Consider the following 19,603-nt stretch of genomic DNA (forward strand, 5'->3'; position numbering starts at 1 on the left):
TGAGTGGAGAACAGGGGGGCTTCTTAAAGAAAAACTTACAGGTCTGTGAGAGCCAGAATTCTTACTGGTTGCTAGGTGATCAAATACTTGTCATGCAATAAAATACAAATTAATTACTTAAAAATCATACAATGTGATTTTCTGGATTTTTGTTTAAGATTCCGTCTCTCACAGTTGAAGTGTACCTATGATAAAAAATTACAGAACCCTACATGCCTTGTAAGTAGGAAAACCTGCAAAATCGGCAGTGTCTCAAATACTTGTTCTCCCCACAGTATATGTTTTAATGGCTTCTATATTCTGAACGCATTCGCCATAGTCTACATTCAAGTCTTGTGCCGATCAAATTCAAATTAAAGGTACACCATATTTAAAGAGATTGCTTTAGAGAAATTAACAGATTAACGATACTAAACAAAAATATAAATGCAACATGTAAAGTGTTGGTCCCATGTTTTATGAGCTTAAATAAAATATCAGACATTTTCCATACACACAAAAACCTTATTTGTCTCCATTTTTGTGCACACAATTGTTTACATCCCTCTTAGTGAGCATTTCTCCTTTGCCAAGATAATCTATCCACCTGACAGGTGTGGCATATCAATAAGATGATTAAACAGCATGATCGTTACATAGGTGCACCTTGTGCTGGGGACAATAAAAGGCCACTCTAAAATGTACAGTTTTGTCACACAACACAATGCCACAGATATCTCAAGTTTTGAGAGTGTGCAATTGGCATGCTGACAGCAGGAATGTCCACCAGCGCTGTTGCCAGAGAATGAAATGTTAATTTCTCTACCATAAGCCGCCTCCAACACCGTTTTAGAGAATTTGGCAGTACGTCCAACCGGCCTCACAACCGCAGACCACGTGTAACCACGCCAGCCCAGGACCTCCACATTCGGCTTCTTCAGCTGCGGGATCGTCTGAGACTAGCCACCAAGCCAGCTGATGAAATTGAGGATTATTTCTGTCTGTAATAAAGCCCTTTTGTGGGGAAAAACTCATTATGATTGGCTGGGCCTGACTCCCAAGTGGGTGGGCCTATGCCTTCCCAGGACCACCCATGGCTGCGCCCCTGCCCAGTCATGTGAAATCCATAGATTAGGGCCAAATTGATTTATTTATTTTGACTGATTTCCTTTAAATTAACTGTAACCCAGTAAAATTGTTGAAATTTGAGGCATGTTGCGTTTATATTTTTATTCAGTATGACTGAACAAAAACTCCCTGATCAAATTGGTATGTTTTCTGGAGTTGAATTCCATGTATTTAGTGCACGCAAGGGAACCCCCCCAAACCTCGTTACATGCCTGAAGTCTGAATACCAACTACTGAGAAGTGCGTAGGAAAAGCGTGCCTAAGAAAGAGAAATTTACTAAGTCTGAATCGGCCCCTGTGCGAGGCATCAGCAATACTTCAGGTCACACACACTTTAGCAGCAATCTCATGTATCCTCTTCAAATATCAGAGGTTATACTTTCTTTTATTTCTCCTCTGTGTCCGTAACATTGGCAGGTGAGTCAGGAGAACGTGAAGAGTCTGAATGTTAGGGCTTTGGCATGCTGAGGAGGGAGACGGAGACTGTACAACCCAGCAGAAAAGCCCAGGACAGACCAGGCAGATTTCCTCTGTACAGCTGAGTCACTCACAGTTCCTCCTCTTCATCTCTGAATGGTGTTTCTGATTGGGAGGATGAAGTTGAGATCCCTTCTCAGCTGGAGCATCTGCCACGACTAGAGAGAGTGAGAGGGGTGGGGTTAGATTTGGGATGCCCCAGGCTCTCAAAGAAAAAAATGTGGATTTGCAATGTGGAAGGAAAACAACCACAGTGAAACGTTCCCTAAGTCTACCTCAGCGAACTGTGCTTTGATGGCATCAAACTTGACCTTCTCATGGACTGCCCTGGCTGTGTTGGTGCCATCAAATGGCTCTGAGAGAGCAACAATGGAGAGACAACATTTCAGTTGGGACAGATGCCACATTAAAACATTGACACTGATTTAGCAAGAACCAAATGTATTGCACCAGCATGTATTGCACAATCATGTTTTGTAGCACAAGTCTCTAGCCCCTAGGCGTCAATATAAGAAGATGATCTAAAAGGGGAGACATTACATCATGGTAATAACGTTTTTTAAACAGTCACTACACAACTGTGTGGGAGGCAGCTTGGTGTCAGTGTCATGGTTAGAAGTGATTGACTAGTCAGGTCTGGTCTGACCTACCTTCCACACAGATGAACTTGTCTCTCCACTCTAGACTATTTGACTTGGGCAGAGCCTTAGCCTCTCGCACCGAGATCACCTGTTTATCCCACCTGAAACAGAGGAGAGGGAGTGTGTTGTGAGCATGAGTAGACATCTGTGTGTGTGGGAGTTCTAAATGGCATGTTATGGTATTGTAGGCATAAACTTCAGAGCTCAGTCAGAGGTCCTCGGAGCGTCCAGCAACGCTGCCAAAAGGTTGAAGGTCAGTTTCCACCTGTTGCAGTCCCTCAGATAGCAACATGACACCAGAGAGAGGGGGGAGTGGGAGGAGAGTACATACCAGCTGTGACAGCAGTAAATGACGATAGTCGCTCATCGAAACTCCATATTTGGTGAGTAACAAATGTAATTTGACATTATTAAGCTTGAAAAGCTGGTGAACGGCAGGTTGAATGGCTGCTTCCTGGGCTTAAAGGAGATTCACCATATCAGCGTCTACTGTAAGGCCAAATTCTGGTTCAGATGAGCACAAACTGTCATTATATACAGATGTTGTGTTACTGTATGTAAGTGATCCAATAAATTAGATTCTGGCCTTGTTCAAATGTTTAACACTAGAACCGCCATAGGCCAACGGCCACTGACGTTTGATTTTGTAAGTAAAAGAGAAGGTGGCCCCTGAAAAAAGCAGTGCCCTGCTCCTTCCCTTACTTTTCCTAAATGTTTGTATTTTACATTGTGATTTCAAAATTCTGTCAAACAGAAAAGTATTTAGAGCCTTTTTCCCATTTTTCCCACACCTATTCCCAACTTAACCCGCCAAGATAATGTGCTGTAGGACATTGGTACCCAGCCAGGTGCTAATGCGTCTCCCTCTCTCTCCTCACTGAATGAATGACAAATGGATGAATGGGCGATAATTGTGCATCTTACTTCACAATTGAATTTAAATTGGGCCTAACTGAATGATAAGCAGGATGAAGAGGTTGATTTAATTCAGAAAGACAATAGTGTAATGATGAGGTTGTGTTGTGCCTATTTTTCAGCGGCAAATAATTTGACCGCGCCTTGCAGGTTGGTTGATTGACGTTTTACTTTGTAAAAAATAAGCCGTTACGGGACTGTTTTATTTACTGTAACTCTACTACTGATCAAATGTATTGTAAGGAAAACTAAAACATGCTATGTTTTGCAGTAGGCCTTTAGAATAATGCTAAACATATCCTTGACTCTATCTAGGTTGATGAGCGGGAAACAAACGATGCCAGTCAGCCTGCACAGCCGGCCCATAGAAATAACACCATAAACTATACCGATACTAATTTCACACATAAGAGTTAGCCTATAGACAAGATTAAATAATTTGATGAGTGACAATTCTTAGGCCTATCAGTTAGGCCTATCAAATTGTATATAGAAAAGATGGGTGCACCTTGTAATTGACAGATGCAAGGAAAGGAGCATTACTTTATCAAATCCTCCTTCAGAGTCACATGCAGGTAAAACATTTATATTTCTATATAGTCTCAGAAAGTCCATATTCTGCAGATTCTATGACACTTACTTTTGTCAAATAGTGCAGCTGTTTCCATATTTCACTTTTTCCAAGGATATCCGTGCTGTCATTGCAGTCAGAACATGACCACTGGCTACTAAGCAAAAACTAGTAACATAATAAACTTAAAATATGCTATTCTGTCGTCAATGGATGAATGGGCGATAGCCCATTCATCCATTGACGACAGAATAGCATATTTTAAGTTTATTATGTTACTAGTTTTTGCTTAGTAGCCAGTGGTCATGTTCTGACTGCAAAAACAAGATCGATTCTGATAATGGTGCATGTGACTTCAATGAAGTGAATGATGAGGATGATGAAGTGTAATAGTGTAATGATGATGAAGAATTGTGGGCGGTCTAATTATTTTATTACGAAAGGCTGGAAATTGTATATGATTTCACCTTGGAGAGTCAAATCAGACACTGAATACAACCCACAATGTGTGTAGCGCACATTGGAAAGACGAACCAAACGAATGGACGCACTGATGGCATTGCAAATGCTACAGAATTTATATGAGTTGGAGCCGGATGGAGGCTCGGATATTGAGCTTGACGTTGCAGATGAAGAGTCTTCATCTGATTCCCAATGTTTACTTCGAGTCTCCGCCTCTGATGCCTAAGCCATGCCGCAGAAAAACAGAGCCAACAGATGGTAATTCAATCTACGGTGAGACAGGAGTCTTGGAGGGATAGCACGGTTTATGTGATGAGTGACGAGTCTGTGACATGTAGATGTTGCAAATATTGCAGCACATCAGAGATTGTACTGCCACTCATGCGCACAGAAAAGGAAATAGTACGTGAGACATGTCTATGGATGACATGGACATACGGCAGAAAGATCATGGATGTGGAGTCATTTTGGTCTGATGGGTATGGGGTGGATTTTGTCCGAGAGACCATGCCACGCAACCGCTTCAGAGATTATGCAACACCTGCGGCAGGTGCACACAAAACAAGGCCCATGAAAACTGTGTGCAGAGCAAGCAATTTGTTTGTGGGGATTGTAGGTGGTGTTTTGTCTGTTTTGTTTGCAAAGAAAAAATAAATCATTACAAAGGTGATTGTAATGTAAAAATGAAAGACTAATATTGATTTTGTTTTGGCAGATTACAATAAAAACAATTTATTTAAAAAAAAACCAGGTATTCTAAAATAGATGACTGTTCAACCTGCTGTCATTGGCTCTTGTGTTATGTACTCTTTACTGTTGCTATAACACATGCTGTATGGCCATTTATATCATAAGATATTACATGCATTTTCAGCAGTGGGGTCCTCCTATGTTTACCAATAACCAAATGAAGGATTCAAAGAAAATAGCTACCTCGTACATGGGAGGTTTGATGATGCTGTGGGGTTGCTTTGTTGCCTCTGATACGGGGGGCCTTGAACATGTGCAAGGAATCATAAAAGCAGCAGATTATCAGTGTTTTGGAGCAATGACTGGAAGTCTAGCAGATGCAGACTTCCTGTCATTGCGCAAACGCGAGTTAGCATTGGCTCACAAAACTACCTCTAACATCCTTCATGATGGACATAGACCTAAAAATGGTATCAACGAGTTCATCTGACTCTGGGGAAGTGGATAAAGGGCCTCATTGCCAAAATCCCAAATTATCCCTTTAATGGCAGTTAGTTGCCTGGAAGTTGCTGTAAATTTTGCATTACCTAACTGGCAACTTGGGGTTCCATGTTTGCCATGGTGCCTAGTGGCTGCCTTGGTAGTTTCCTCCTGCAAAATTATCCATAATTATTATTTGTTAGGTGTTTTTAATGCACATTATTTTTTAACAACCTTTAGGTTTTGATAGCTTATCAAGTATAGAACACAGGAATCAATTGTTTTTAATCATCATCATTAAATTAGCTGACATATTTGCAGTGCTGCCAACTTTCACGCATTGGCCAAGAGACACGCGCATTTGACCCGATTCTCACGCCACACCTCATATCTCACACACTGAAAAGTACTGGTTATATTTTCTAATTAATTCAATGCGTTAAACTTTTCAACTGTGCTCCAAATAATTTTGTAAGCGGTGCATCTGCACGTGCAATTTAACATATTGAGCAAAAACTTGATAATTGTTCTGTCTTGCCACAGCACTGTGAACTGCGACACATTGAAGAATATGATTGGTCTAGTTACAGTATGTAAGGGATCATGGGGATTGGATGTGCGTTTTAAAGAAACACCCCTTAAGATTTGAGTGAAGCTGATTGGAGAGAGAACGTTCTCAGCTGAGCTTATAAAACTAAAAAGAGCAGCAAGGAAGAGCTATTTTATGTACAATGTTGTCAACATAATTAGGTTGCTGTTACTCCCATCCCTATTGCAGAATGCAGCTTTTTGACAGCATGTACTAAAGTCGATTTAATCCACACTTGCATTAGTCCCCTCGTTTGGTGATTGGCATTTAAGGCTGTGACAACGAAAAGGCAGTAGACGGACCTACAGATTTGTAACTATGAAAATAATTTTGTCAGATTGCAAACCCAAAAGTGTAAATTAAATAAATAATTTGGTTAGGGTGTAGGGTCGTCTTGTCTTCAGACGATATTATTTTGCATTTACTTCATTTACCTAATCAGTGGAACAATTCTTATTCTTAACAGTGAGCTAAAATATAGTGTAGTTATACTGCTTGTCAGCAAGAACATTACTTTTGTTCCCCACACTTATTTTATTATCCCGATTCTTCCCAATATTGCCAGTGTAATCACATATTTTCACGCCCTGACCTGAGATATCTCTGTTTTCTTTATATTTTGGTTAGGTCAGGGTGTGACTAGGGTGAGTACGCTAGTTTTTGCATTGTGTAGGGCTTTTTGTATGTCTAGGATTTTTGTAGGTCTAGATGATTTGTATGTCTATGGTGGCCTGATATGGTTCCCAATCAGAGGCAGCTGTTTATCGTTGTCTCTGATTGGGGATCATATTTAAGTAGCCATTTCCCTTTGGCGTTTGTGGGATCTTGTTTTACGTTTAGTTGCCTGTCTGCACTATTCATATTAGCTTCACGTTTCATTAGTTTGTTCAGTGTTCATTATTTTAATAAATTAGAATGTAAGCATACAACGCTGCACCTTGGTCTCCTTCGTATGACGAACGTGACACATATTCGAAATCTAATATGCCTATTAGTGTCTTAAAATGAATTATATGAGGCTATGCATTTTTGCAGCCATTCATGGACAGTTTTGAATATTGATATTCATTAGGTTCGGTGATTTAGAGAAATGAATTGTTATAACAAGAACATTTTCAAACACCCAGCACTTGTGAAACATAGATCAGGGGTGTTCAACCCTCATTGAGAGCAAGCAGGACTTTCTTCCATCCCTCTTTTAAAGAGATAGTTCACCCAAATTAGAAAATGTTTGTGTTCTTAACTTTAAAGCAAGGCGACTGCGGTCTATGATTTGGTTACCCAATGCCATCAACCATTAATATTAATATTTCCTGTGCAGAGCCTTGGTGTAGCGGTAACACGCCCCGGGTAACACTACCCGTCGCATACAACTGTCCACATGAGACCAGGGTTCAATCCCTGCTTCCAACCGTCCCACGGTTTCTCCCCTTTGCCTGTCTCCCCATTTCATTACTGTCTGAATAAAGTACCAAACCACCTAAAACAAAAATGGCAAAAATAATATTAGCATACTTTAAATTTCCTCCCTCATACATCTCAAAATAACAAAGCATCCCGAATACACCTGACCCATGGATTTTTTTTGTAGAGAAAAAAATCCCCCCTGCTCATAGGCCTAAGCCATGTCAAAATTTGTAAAATCACAGGAAATTAGCTTTAAAACAGTAACATTTTCCTGGGGGAGGACACCCAAGCCCCCCTGCTAGAGGATGTGCCAATGAAATTCACATAGCAAATCTCACTCTAAGCTTTCTTCAAAAGTTGGCAGCCCTGTATTTGGCTACTTCTCTTCTCCAATTAACTAGCTAATTGTTTGGATTCAAATACCAGCCTAGTTAGATCTTCCTAGATCATCATCTCATGCAAATTCAATGCATCTCATCTACCATCTACTGGACCAAAGGCAGGACCACAATATTCAGAAATGGCAGCAATCTTCATAAGGACTCCTCAGAGGTTTTACACAGATTAAAACAACCTTGTGTAAGGAGTTTAAGAACAGCCTCTTTCAATACGGGATCCCACAAACAAAATGCAAAAGGCGAGGACGATGAGGTGGTAACCTCCAACCTGCCAGTTACTGACTCTGTGGCTCAACACAAAACTGCCTTGGCTTCCATACTGGATGAAGTTTCTCCTTTGAAAACCCGCCTGGTGTCTTCCTCCAAATATTCTCCCTGGTACACTGAGGAGCTACGCTGTCTCAAAGCAACTGTCCGTCATCTAGAATGACGTACGTGATGTATGCACAACATCAGAAAAAGACTACAAACAGGCCAGACATCCAGACAGCTCAGACATCTTATTACTCCCAACTGATCAGCAATGGCAGTGGTAACTTCCGGGTGCTGTTCTCTACTGTAATCAAGCTCCCCCAACCTGTAAACATCACTGCTACCTCAGCCTCGCCAAACCGGTGCAATAAACACCTTTGCTTCTTCCCAAGCAAAATTGAAAAGATCAATAATACCACCCTATCATCTCCAGCTCTTGTAGTTGATCTACCCAGTCCTATGATCCCTGAGTCAAGGTTCTCCACCTTCACCACAGTCACTGCAGCTGATGTAACCAAGCTGGTTAGGACAATGAGGCCCACCACTTTCCCACTTGACCCTATCCTCACCTCCTTTCTGAAGACCTGCTTACATGCTCTGGAACCTTTCTTCACGGAAATCATCAACATTTCCCTTACCACTGGATATGTCCCTCCTCAGCTCAAACTCACAGCAGTCACACCAGTACTTAAAAAGCCTGGATCTGACCATGACAACTTCCAGAACTACAGGCCTATCTCCAACCTGCCCTTCCTGAGTAAGCTACTCAAACGTGCTGTGTCTAGTCAATTCAAAACACCATATGGCCACTCACAACCTACTCAAGCCCTTCCAGACGGTTTCAGAGCTAGACACAGCACAGACAGTGCCTTGGTAAGGGTCACCAATGAGCTCCTGATGAATGCTGACTCTGGGGCTGCCAGCATCCTCCTATTGCTGGACCTCAGTGCAGCATTTGACACTGTCAGCCAGGCCATTCTGCTGGACAGCATGGAGAAGCTCCTGGGCCTGTCAGACACTGATAACTCCATGTTTGTAGCCCTCGGCCCTAGTAGGTCAGTGACAGTGGTGGTCCATCAGGGGTCCCTCAAGGCTCGGTCATAGGGCCACTACTGTTTTGTATCTACATGCTGTCACTGGGAAATATATTGAGGAAACACGGACTGGGCTTTCACTTTTATGCTGATGACACACAGCAAAAATACAGAGGTCGCCCTGACTGGCATTCCCACCATCATTAAATGACAATTTCCCCGCTGCTCTATTTGAATACGTATGTACATTAAAATGTTAAACATACAGTATCATATGCATTATAAAAGTTTCCAATTGTATCACTACACACAAATACAAGTGTTTCTGCATCTCACCAGTAGAAACAGGCCAGCTGCATTTCCTGGATGTAAGCAAACCACAATATCCAAAATTCATAGCAATTTCAGGACATGGAGAACCTCCTCGTGGAGGTGTATCCAACTGATGTAAGAAATATCAAAATGCCTGTGCTTGTATCCAGAACTTTCAGCCAGAGGATTTCAAAACGTAACTGAAGTCATAACTGATGTAGTTGCCATGTCATCGAATGTTGAAAAGTGATGCTAGTCCATCGATTTTCCCCTTAACTTCAAAGAGGAAGGCATCCGATCAGCCAAAATCAGCGTAGCAGAAAAGTAGTCAAGCTGAGGTAACGTAGCTAACGTTACCTAGCTAACTACATGTGTTTATCAAAACCAGAATCTAGCTAGCTTTCATAATACGCTGGCTAGACATTCCAAAACATATCAATGTAATTAGCCAGCTGCTATCTGGCGATGTGATTAGTAACTTTGCAAGCTAACGTTAGCTTCTTTAGGTTACGTTAGCTAGCTAACTAACTACCGCAGAGGCTAACGTGACTAATGTTGTGTGTTCTATTTAGAGTCCAATCCCATCAACATCAAAATCAAGCGGCGCACCAGGAACTAGTGTAAGTCACCATCTAAAATCGACAAAATCTTTCCATGATGAGTAAATAAATATACTGGTAGTAGGCATAAACATGGTCTGTGTCTTGTCATAGTTGGTGTGTTTACAAGTAGGCTACATCTTCTACTGTAGGTATCTGTATTATGGAGGTTTAGTTGATTGTTCATGCAAGGCTTGAAGTCTAAATTGGAAAAAATGTGATATCAGTAAGGAGGGCATGGTTAGTATGCATGATCTATTGACATGTGGGGGTGGGTGGATATAGTACCTTGATTGAGTGTGTATTGATGGGTGTAGTAAAATGTTGGCTTATCACTGACTACTGTGTGTCCTACAGACTAATCCTAATGTTGATGACGATGACCTTGACACAAGCTTTAGTAGTGCAGAGCCTGTAGACCCACTGGATGAAAGCTTTCAGCCTGGAAAAATCTCAAGCTCAACATCATCTGACTTTGAAACAAGCCAGGACAGCCAAAGGTATTTATGAAAGCACAATGACCTTGAAGAAAGCAAAATCACTAATACACTAAACTGTCTACAAGACAAGTGATCCTCAAACTTTTCACACCCTTGCAGTCAGTTCTTTGGCATGGAGAGGTGTTGTTAGCATACTCTTCTAGCCTATTCACTATTGTTGGCAGTGTTCGTCTACTCAACAGCACAACTAGGTGCTCATACACAAAAATACACAACTAAACGGTCTACAAGTCAAGACCCCCTCAAACTTTTCACATCTTTGCTAATAGCCCATCTCAAAGCCCCATTATTGACTGAGTAAACAACAAACACATACCAGTCTATTGCACCCTTTTTTGTTTACAGATGAACATGGTTTATTGTATGGTTACACATCTTCATGATCAGTCTTCATGTATTTCCAGGAATGTTGGAAGTACATACAAATCTTCTGAAAGAGGTCAAAGCAGTGGGTGGTGAAGAACATCGCCACAGCGCCAACGCCTGCTAAACCAGCTGCCATTATCCAACATAAGAGGTTCACCAGCTAAAGAACATTTTGTAACCTGCCTGGAACATTCAACCGACACAACATCCATATTCAGTTTGACTGATGTTGTAGTATAATATAGAATACTTAGTATGCTCACAACTGTGGTATACACAGAGTGTACAAAACATTATGAACACCTGCTCTTTCCCATGACATAGACTGACCAGGTGAAAGCTATAATCCCTTATTGAGGTCACTTGTTAAATCCACTTCAAATCTGTGTAGATGAAAGGGAGGAGTCAAGTTAAAGAAGGATTTTTAAGCCTTGAGACAATTGAGACATGGATTGTGTATGTGTGCCATTCTGAGACTATGGCAAGACAAAATATTTAAAGTGCCTTTGAATGGGGTATGGTAGGTAGTTTTTGCTGTTTTTTTATGCTCAACAGAATGCAGTGTGCATCAAGAAAAGGTCCATTACCCAAAGTACATCCAGCCAACTTGACACAACTGTGGGAAGCGCCCCACAGTGGAGGCGTCATAAAACCTAGCGGTCAAACAGGGAAATGGTTCTAATCGTTTTTCAACCATCCATAGGGAATTTTAGAAACACTTCAAATAAAGTTTTTTTTCGTGTATGCTTACCCTGATAGAAGTCACCTTGTCCTAGAGAGATTTACACGGTTATGAAAACATCACAGAAGGGTAAGCCTACACAAAACACAGCCCTTATTTTAAGTGTTTCTAAAATCTCCTATGGGAAAACTACTAGGACCATTTCCTTGTTTGACCGCTAGGTTTAATGGGTCACACTGTGGTATTCTATTGGAGTCAACATGGGCCAGCATCCCTGTGGAATGCTTTCGACACCTTGTAGAATCCATTTCCAGCTGCATCAGAAAGCAATAAAGTGTTGACTTCAATTTCTGGATCAATTCATTGTGATATTCATGAAACGTGTTTGGATAAATTAGCTTCAATCTTACTGCTAAAACAAATGATGCAGGGAGTTGGTGGATCATTTCAACTTACATTTGTTGGCAAGTAAACATGCTTCAATAAAACAATAGATTAGTCTGTCTAACCACGAGTAAAGTCACACCGTATGAAAAAAAAAAAGACAGCTGTGATGGAAAGAGGAAGTTTCAGTACAATTTTATAAATGCCTACAGATAATTTGTTAATTTGACATGGTGGGATCTTTTTTGTCTATAAAATGTATTATGAGAGAAATGGCGGTGGAAAAGCCTTTATGTGCAAATACTAATATAATAACCATCACCATCAAAGCTAACTTGGAGTCTCGTGATATGGTGTGCGATCCTTCCACTACGACTTGGGAAACCATGCAGTTTATTAGGCTACAGATAACATGAGTTATGATTAACTTCACAGTGTTGAAAGTGCACACTATGTGCTTGACGCTCCTTTCAAATAAATATCAAGGGTCTTATTCTGGTGACATGATGATCGATGCTTGACTGCCATTTGGCAAATATTCTCGCTCTTATCCATAATAATATCATAACGTAGACTAACCTACCTGCACTGTATCTGCGAGCTGTTGGCTATAACGAATGTCCCAAGACCAGTGTAGGCACATTTGCTATATTTTTGAGACAAAACATATAAATCTAATCTGTAGAGTTGAAAGTGCGATGGAAACACATTGAACTTCAGATTTTTATTCGGTACATGCAAACTTTAGCAGAAAATTGCATTTTGTGTGCACTACGACATCATGCACTGATTTTTCTCGGCAACAAGTCAGTTTGGTAGAGGCACACCACTGGAGGGAAAAACTTTCTTTATGCAGATTTTTTGAGATTTGCATGAAAATCTGTCGCCAATTGGATGGAAACGTAGGTAATATAGCAAATAAGTAGACATGGCTTGTATTCAAGACAAAGTTTATTTGCTCAGGAGACCGAGGTGAGTTTACACAGCAGTATCCAGGAATAGTTACTGTATAGAAATGTATGACATAAGCAGTGCCTTCAGAAAGTATTCACACAACTTGACTTTTTCCACATTATGTTGTGTTACAGCCTGAATTTATCGTCACTGGCCTACACACAATACCCCATAATGTTAAAGTGGAAAAATGTAAGTTACAAATTATTTACAAATGAGCTGAAAAGTCTTGAGTCAATAAGTATTCAACCCCTTTGTTATGGCAAGCCTAAATAAGTTCAGGAGTATGCTTAACAAGTCACATAATAAGTTGCATAGACTCACTCTGTGTGCAATAATAGTGTTCAACATGATTTTTGAATAGCTACCTCATCTCTGTACCCCACACATACAATTATCTGTAAGGTCCCTCAGTCGAGCAGTGAATATCAAACACGGATTCAAACACAAAAACCAGCAAAATAGTCCAATGCCTCGCAAAGAAGGGCACCTAGAGTAAAAATAAAAAAGCAGACATTGGATATCCCTTTGAGCATGGTGAAGTTATTGTTTACACTTTGGATGGTGTATCAATACACCCAGTCACTACAAAGATACAGGCGTCCTTCCAAACTCAGTTGCCTGAGAAGAAGGAAACCGCTTCAGGATTTCACCTTGAGGCCCAATAGTGACTTTAAACAGTTACAGAGTGTAATGGCTGTGATTGGAGACAACTGAGCATAGATCAACAACTTTGTAGTTACTCCACAATACTAACCTAATTGACAGAGTGAAAAGAAGGAAACTTGTACAGAATAAATGGATGGATCCTGTTTGCAACAAAGCACTAAAGTAATACCGCAATTTACTTTTTGTCCTGAATACAAAGTGTTGTGTTGAGGGAAAATGCTATACAACAGCCTCCCGAGTGGCACAGTGGTCTAAGGTGTCACGACAGACCCAGGTTCGATCCCAGGCTGTGTCAGAGCCAGGCGTGACCAGGAGACCCATGAGGCGGCGCTCAATTGGCCCAGCGTCATCCAGGTTAGGGCCCAGCGTTTGGCTGGCCGGGATATCCTTGTCCCAGTGCGCTCTAGCGACTCCTTGTGGCGGGCCGGACGCCTGCAAGCTGACTTCAGTCACCAGCTGTACCGTGTTTCCTCCGACACATTGGTGCGGCTGGCTTCCGGATTAAGAGAGCAGCGTGTCAAGAAACAGAGCAGCTTGGCAGGTGGATCCATGGCTCTCGACCTTCGTCTCTCCCGAGTCCATAGCGGAGTTGAAGCGATGGGACAAGACTAACTTCCAATTGGATATCACAAAATTGGGACGAAAAAAGGGGTAAAAGTTCAAATATATAAAACAATGTTTTATATCCAATACAACACATTACTGAGAACCACTCTCCATATTTTCAAGCATAGTAGTGGCTGCATTATGTTATGGGTATGCTTGTAATTGTTAAGGATAAAAAAGAAACAGAATGGCGTTGAACACAGGCAAAATCCTAGAGGAAAACCTGGTTTAGCCTGCTTTCTACCTGACAATGGGAGATTAATTCAACTTTCAGCAGGACAATAACCTAAAACACAAGGCAAAATCTACACGAGTTGGTTACCAAAAGACAGTGAATGTTCCTGAGTACAGTTTTCACTTAAATCTACTTGAACATCTATGGCAAGACCTGAAAATGGTTGTCTAGCAATGATCAACAACCAATTTGACCGCGCTTGAAGAAATTTGAAAAGAATAATGGGCAAACGTTGCGTGTGGAAAGCTCTGAGACTTATCCAGACAGACTCAACTGTAATAGCTGCTCAAGGTGCTTCTACAAAGTATTGACTCAGGGGTGTGAATACTTATACTACATATACCATAGTATGTGGAAACCCTTTTAAATGAGTGGATTCAAGATTTTCAGCCACACCTTTGCAGACAGGAGTATAAAATCGAGCACACCTTTCACATCTCCTCTTGCGAGTCATCAACTTCTTAGTAGCCAAGCAGTATTGTCTGTGAGAGAAAGACGAAAATGCTATTAGATATTCATGGGCAATTGTTGTGTAATGTCGGTATTCCTACTGTAGCAGCATGGTGTAGAATATGAGACAACCCACAGACACACGTTAGCTAGCTCGCTACAAACCACAGGTAGTTACTCCAGGACTAATATGAGTCATAAAGACCCAAAGTCATTATATGAAACACTCTAATGAGAGGCACTGAGGCTAGCTAGGCTAGTTAGCTAACTAGCTATAAATGTTAGACTACAGTACATTTTAAACATAGCAAACAAAGCTAACTCGCTAAACTTGGCTAGTTTGGCTTGTAGGGGTACTAGCAAGCCATGTTATGGCCAAATCGATCACCAAATTGTACTGTACAACACTTCCTTGTGTAAAAAGAGGTTATATTGCTAGCTAGCTAACGACAGCAAAATAACTTACTTGTTTTTAATTTGCCCTACTGAGTCCTGGTTCAGCTGGTCTAGGAAGCAGTCACTGCTTGCTGGTCTCGCAATTATTTTTCTTGCCGTTTCAACTCCTCTTCAGTGTGTTCCGGCTCAAATAAAATAGGGCTGTATGTTCCTATGTGATTTTTTTTTAATTAAAACGTGTCGTCATCATCCAGCTCTTCTTGGAAAGAGGAATCATCAGTAGCAGCCATTGTAGCTAAATATTTTGTAATCTCGGATAGAAAATGCGCGGTAACATAGCTCCAGTGAACCTATAAACTAGAACCGCACCCCTTTTTTGAAAAGCCTGCCTTTGAGGGTGGGAACAAGGAAGTAGGGCTCCTGTCAGGCTGTACTCTTGACAAAGCCAGGGAAAATGAGTAAACCTAAATATCCTGCAATGTCTCTATTGAACAAGAACAAACACGCTGTTAGCGTGATCGTGCAAACCAGTGAAACACAAAGGCCACAATAATTGCTGCAAAACATGACTCCATTCATTTTTAGATCAGACAGCAGGTTTAAGAGGGTGTGAACGATGCTGAATGGGTGTAGACAAGGAGCTCTCCAATAGGTGCACCAAAACATTCAAAAGGCAATTTTCTCAAAAGTGAGGTTACAAGTTTATCAACTTTAAAAGCAGAATTACTTTCCCATTCTTCCTCAACTGTAGTGTATGATATACCCTTTTCTAGCTCTGAGTCTCTACTTTTATTCAATTAAAAAAAACACTATTTCAACTTTTGCTACATAAGACCGAATCGAGTCAGCATTGACATTGAAAACCTGGTTCACAGCTACCAAGCTATCCACAACTCTGGACCCAAAAATCTGTCTGATCTTATCCTGACCTCCTGCCCCAAACGCATCCTTCGCTCCTGCAGGTTCATCTCCCTTCAGCAGCCCCACAGTGGACTAAAAACTATGGGTGACAGGGCTTTCAGTTGTGTAGATCCTCATTACAATCACTGTCAGGACAGCTCAGCTAAAGACTGAGTTCTTCAGAAAAGCTTTCAAGGACCTACATTATACATTTAAAAAAAAAATGTATAAACCTTTTTTTAACTAGGCAAGTCAGTTAAGAACAAATTCTTATTTTCAATGACGGCCTGGGAAGAGTGGGTTAACTGCCTTGTTCAGGGGCAGAACGACAGATTTGTACCATGTACCAGCTCGGGGATTCGAATGTGCAACCTTTCAATTACTAGCCCAATGCTCTAACCACTAGGCTACCCTGCCACACAGTTGAAGTCGTAAGTTTACATACACCTTAGCCAACTACATTTAAACTCCGTTTTTCACAATTACTGACATTTAATCCTAGTAAAAATGCCCTGTTTTTAGGTCAGTTAGGATCACCACTTTATTTTTAAGAATGTGAAATGTCAAAATAATAGTAGAGGGAATTATTTATTTCAGCTTTTATTTATTTCATCACATTCCCAGTGGGTCAGAAGTTTACGTACACTCAATTAGTATTTGGTAGCATTGCCTTTAAAATGTTTAACTTGGGTCAATTGTTTTGGGTAGCCTTCCACAAGCTTCCCACAATAAGTTGGGTGAATTTTGGTCCATTCCTCCTGACAGAGCTGGTGTAACTGAGTCAGGTTTGTAGGTCTCCTTGCTCGCCCACGCTTTTTTAATTCTGCCCACAAATTTTCTATAGGATTGAGGTCAGGACTTTGTGATTCCCACTCCAATACCTTGACTTTGTTGTCTTTAAACTGTTTTGCCACAACTTCAGAAGTATGCTTGGGGTCATTGTCCATTTGGAAGACCCATTTGCGAACAAGCTTTAACTTCCTGACTGATGTCTTGAGATGTTGCTTCAATATATCCACATACTTTTCCTCCCTCATGATGCTATCTATTTTGTGAAGTGCACCAGTCTCTCCTGCAGCAAAGCACCCCCACAACATGATGCTGTCACCCCTGTGCTTCACGGTTTGGATGGTGTTCTTCAGCTTGAAAGCCTCACCCTTTCTCCTCCAAACACAACGATGGTCATTATGACCAAACAGTTCTATTGTTGTTTCATCAGACCAGAGGACATTTCTCCAAAAAGTACAATCTTTGTCCCCATATGCAGTTGCAAACGTTAGCCTGGCTTTTTTTAAATGGCGGTTTTGGAGCAGTGTTTTCTTCCTTGCTGAGGGGCCTTTCAGGTTATGTCAATATAGGACTTGTTTTACTGTGGATATAGATAATTTTGTACCTGTTTCCTCCAGCATCTTCACAAGGTCCTTTGCTGTTGTTCGGGGATTGATTTGCACTTTTAGCACCAAGTACGTTCATCTCTAGCACACACAATGCGTCTCCTTCCGGAGAGGTATGACGGCTGCGTGGTCCCATGGTGTTTATACTTGCATACTATTGTTTGTTCAGACAAACGTGGTACCTTTAGGCATTTGGTAATTGCTCCCAAGGATGAAACAGACTTGTGGAGGTCTACAATGTTTTTTCTGAGGTCTTTCAATTTTCCCATGATGTCAAGCAAAGAGGCACAGAGTTTGAAGGTAGGCCATGAAATACATCCACAGGTACACCTCCATTTGACTCAAATTATGTCAATTAGGCTATCAGAAGCTTCTAAAGCCATGACATTTTCTGGAATTTTCCAAGCTGTTTAAAAAGGCACAGTCAAATTAGTGTAAACTTCTGACCCACTGGAATTGTGATACAGTGAATTATAAGTGAAATAATATGTCTGTAAACAATTGTTGGACAAATGACTTGTGTCATGCACAAAGTAGATGCCCTAACCGACTTGCCAAAACTATAGTTTGTTAACAAGACATTTGAGAAGTGGTTGAAAAACAAATTTTAATGACTCCAACCTCGGTGTATGTAAACTTCTGACTTCAACTGTATATACAAAAGTATGTGGACACCCCTTCAACTTTGTGGATTTGGCAATTTTAGTCACACCTGACAGGTGTTTAAACCTGAGCACACAGCCATGCAATCTCCATAGACAAACATTGTCAGTAGAATGGCCTTACTGAAGAGCTCAGTTGCTTCAGCACTCGGCGGTCCCATTCTGTTAGTTTATGACGGTGCCACGCTGAAAGTGCAACACTCACTACCGAGTTCCAAACTGCCTCTTGAAGTGCCTGACCTCACTAATGCACTTGTGGCTGAAGTGAAGCAAGTCCACGCAGCAATGTTCCGACATCTAGTAGAAAGCCTTCCCAGAAGACTGGAGGCTGTTATTGCATCAAAGTGGGGGACCAACTCCATATTAATGCCCATGATTTTGGAATGAGATGTTTGACGAGCAGGTGTCCACACACTTTAGTCATGTAGTGTATGTTTATTCTGTTCTCCTGTCCACCGGATCTGACAGCACCTGTAAAATGGCTTTGATTGTTGTCTGCTTACAATGTTCTGTGTTTTGGATTGTATTTATTATCAATTAATACATTTTCTTAAGTGCGATGGATGTGAGAAAAGTGCTTAACAAATTAATGAATTATCATTACTATTATTAACTAGCAGTCAGTAAGTTATTCCAAAATTCTAAGTAACTTAATAGCCAGTAACTTACTTGCAAATAGCTGCCAATAACTTACTGTACTTTCACTGAACTTTAATGATTACAAGACAGCTTAACATTAGTTTACAACTACTAAGCATTATTTGTGGTGAGCACACTTGGGACATCCTCAGCCACGCTCAAGGTCCTAAACGATATCATAACCGCCATCGATAAAAGACAATACTGTGCAGCCGTCTTCATTGACCTGGCCAAGGCTTTCGACTCTGTCAATCACCACATCCTCATCGGCAGACTCGATAGCCTTGGTTTCTCAAATGATTGCCTCGCCTGGTTCACCAACTACTTCTCTGATAGAGTTCAGTGTGTCAAATCGGAGGGTCTGTTGTCCGGGCCTCTGGCAGTCTCTATGGGGGGTGCCACAGGGTTCAATTCTTAGACCGACTCTCTTATCTGTATACACCAATGATGTCGCTCTTGCTCGAGTCTCTGATCCACCTCTACGCAGACGACACCATTCTGTATACTTCTGGCCCTTCTTTGGACACTGTGTTAACAACCCTCCAGGTGAGCTTCAATGCCATACAACTCTCCCTCCACTTGCTTCAATACAAGTAAAACTAAATGCATGCTCTTCAACCGATCGCTGCCCGCACCTGCCCGCCTGTCCAACATCACTACTCTGGACGGTTCTGACTAAAACTATGTGGACAACTACAAATACCCAGGTGTCTGGTTAGACTGTAAACTCTTCTTCCAGACTCACATCAAACATCTCCAATCCAAAGTTAAATCTAGAATTGGCTTCCAATTTCGCAACAAAGCATCCTTCACACATGCTGCCAAACATACC

At 41.2% G+C, this 19,603-nt stretch overlaps 1 protein-coding gene and 1 long non-coding RNA gene across 2 annotated transcripts in view; one reads left to right on the forward strand and one right to left on the reverse strand.

The window, feature by feature from the left end:
- Positions 1 to 1,453: 1,453 nt before the first annotated feature.
- Positions 1,454 to 19,603, reverse strand: part of tent2 (terminal nucleotidyltransferase 2) — a 36,963-nt gene continuing 18,813 nt past the window's right edge. The window contains exons 13-15 of the mRNA XM_024418421.2: positions 2,235 to 2,326; positions 1,860 to 1,939; positions 1,454 to 1,742 (exon numbers count right to left, since the gene is read on the reverse strand). Coding sequence (XP_024274189.1) covers positions 1,671 to 1,742; positions 1,860 to 1,939; positions 2,235 to 2,326 — 244 coding nt within the window. The 3' untranslated portion in view covers positions 1,454 to 1,670. The remainder of the gene's footprint in view (positions 1,743 to 1,859; positions 1,940 to 2,234; positions 2,327 to 19,603) is intronic.
- LOC112248951 lies at positions 2,257 to 10,445 on the forward strand. The gene is made up of 3 exons (XR_002953292.2): positions 2,257 to 2,608; positions 9,908 to 9,955; positions 10,292 to 10,445. It is a non-coding gene; the product is annotated as an uncharacterized LOC112248951 (long non-coding RNA).

Source organism: Oncorhynchus tshawytscha, linkage group LG04, assembly GCF_018296145.1.
Source record: "Oncorhynchus tshawytscha isolate Ot180627B linkage group LG04, Otsh_v2.0, whole genome shotgun sequence".
Classification (NCBI taxonomy): Eukaryota; Metazoa; Chordata; class Actinopteri; order Salmoniformes; family Salmonidae; genus Oncorhynchus; species Oncorhynchus tshawytscha.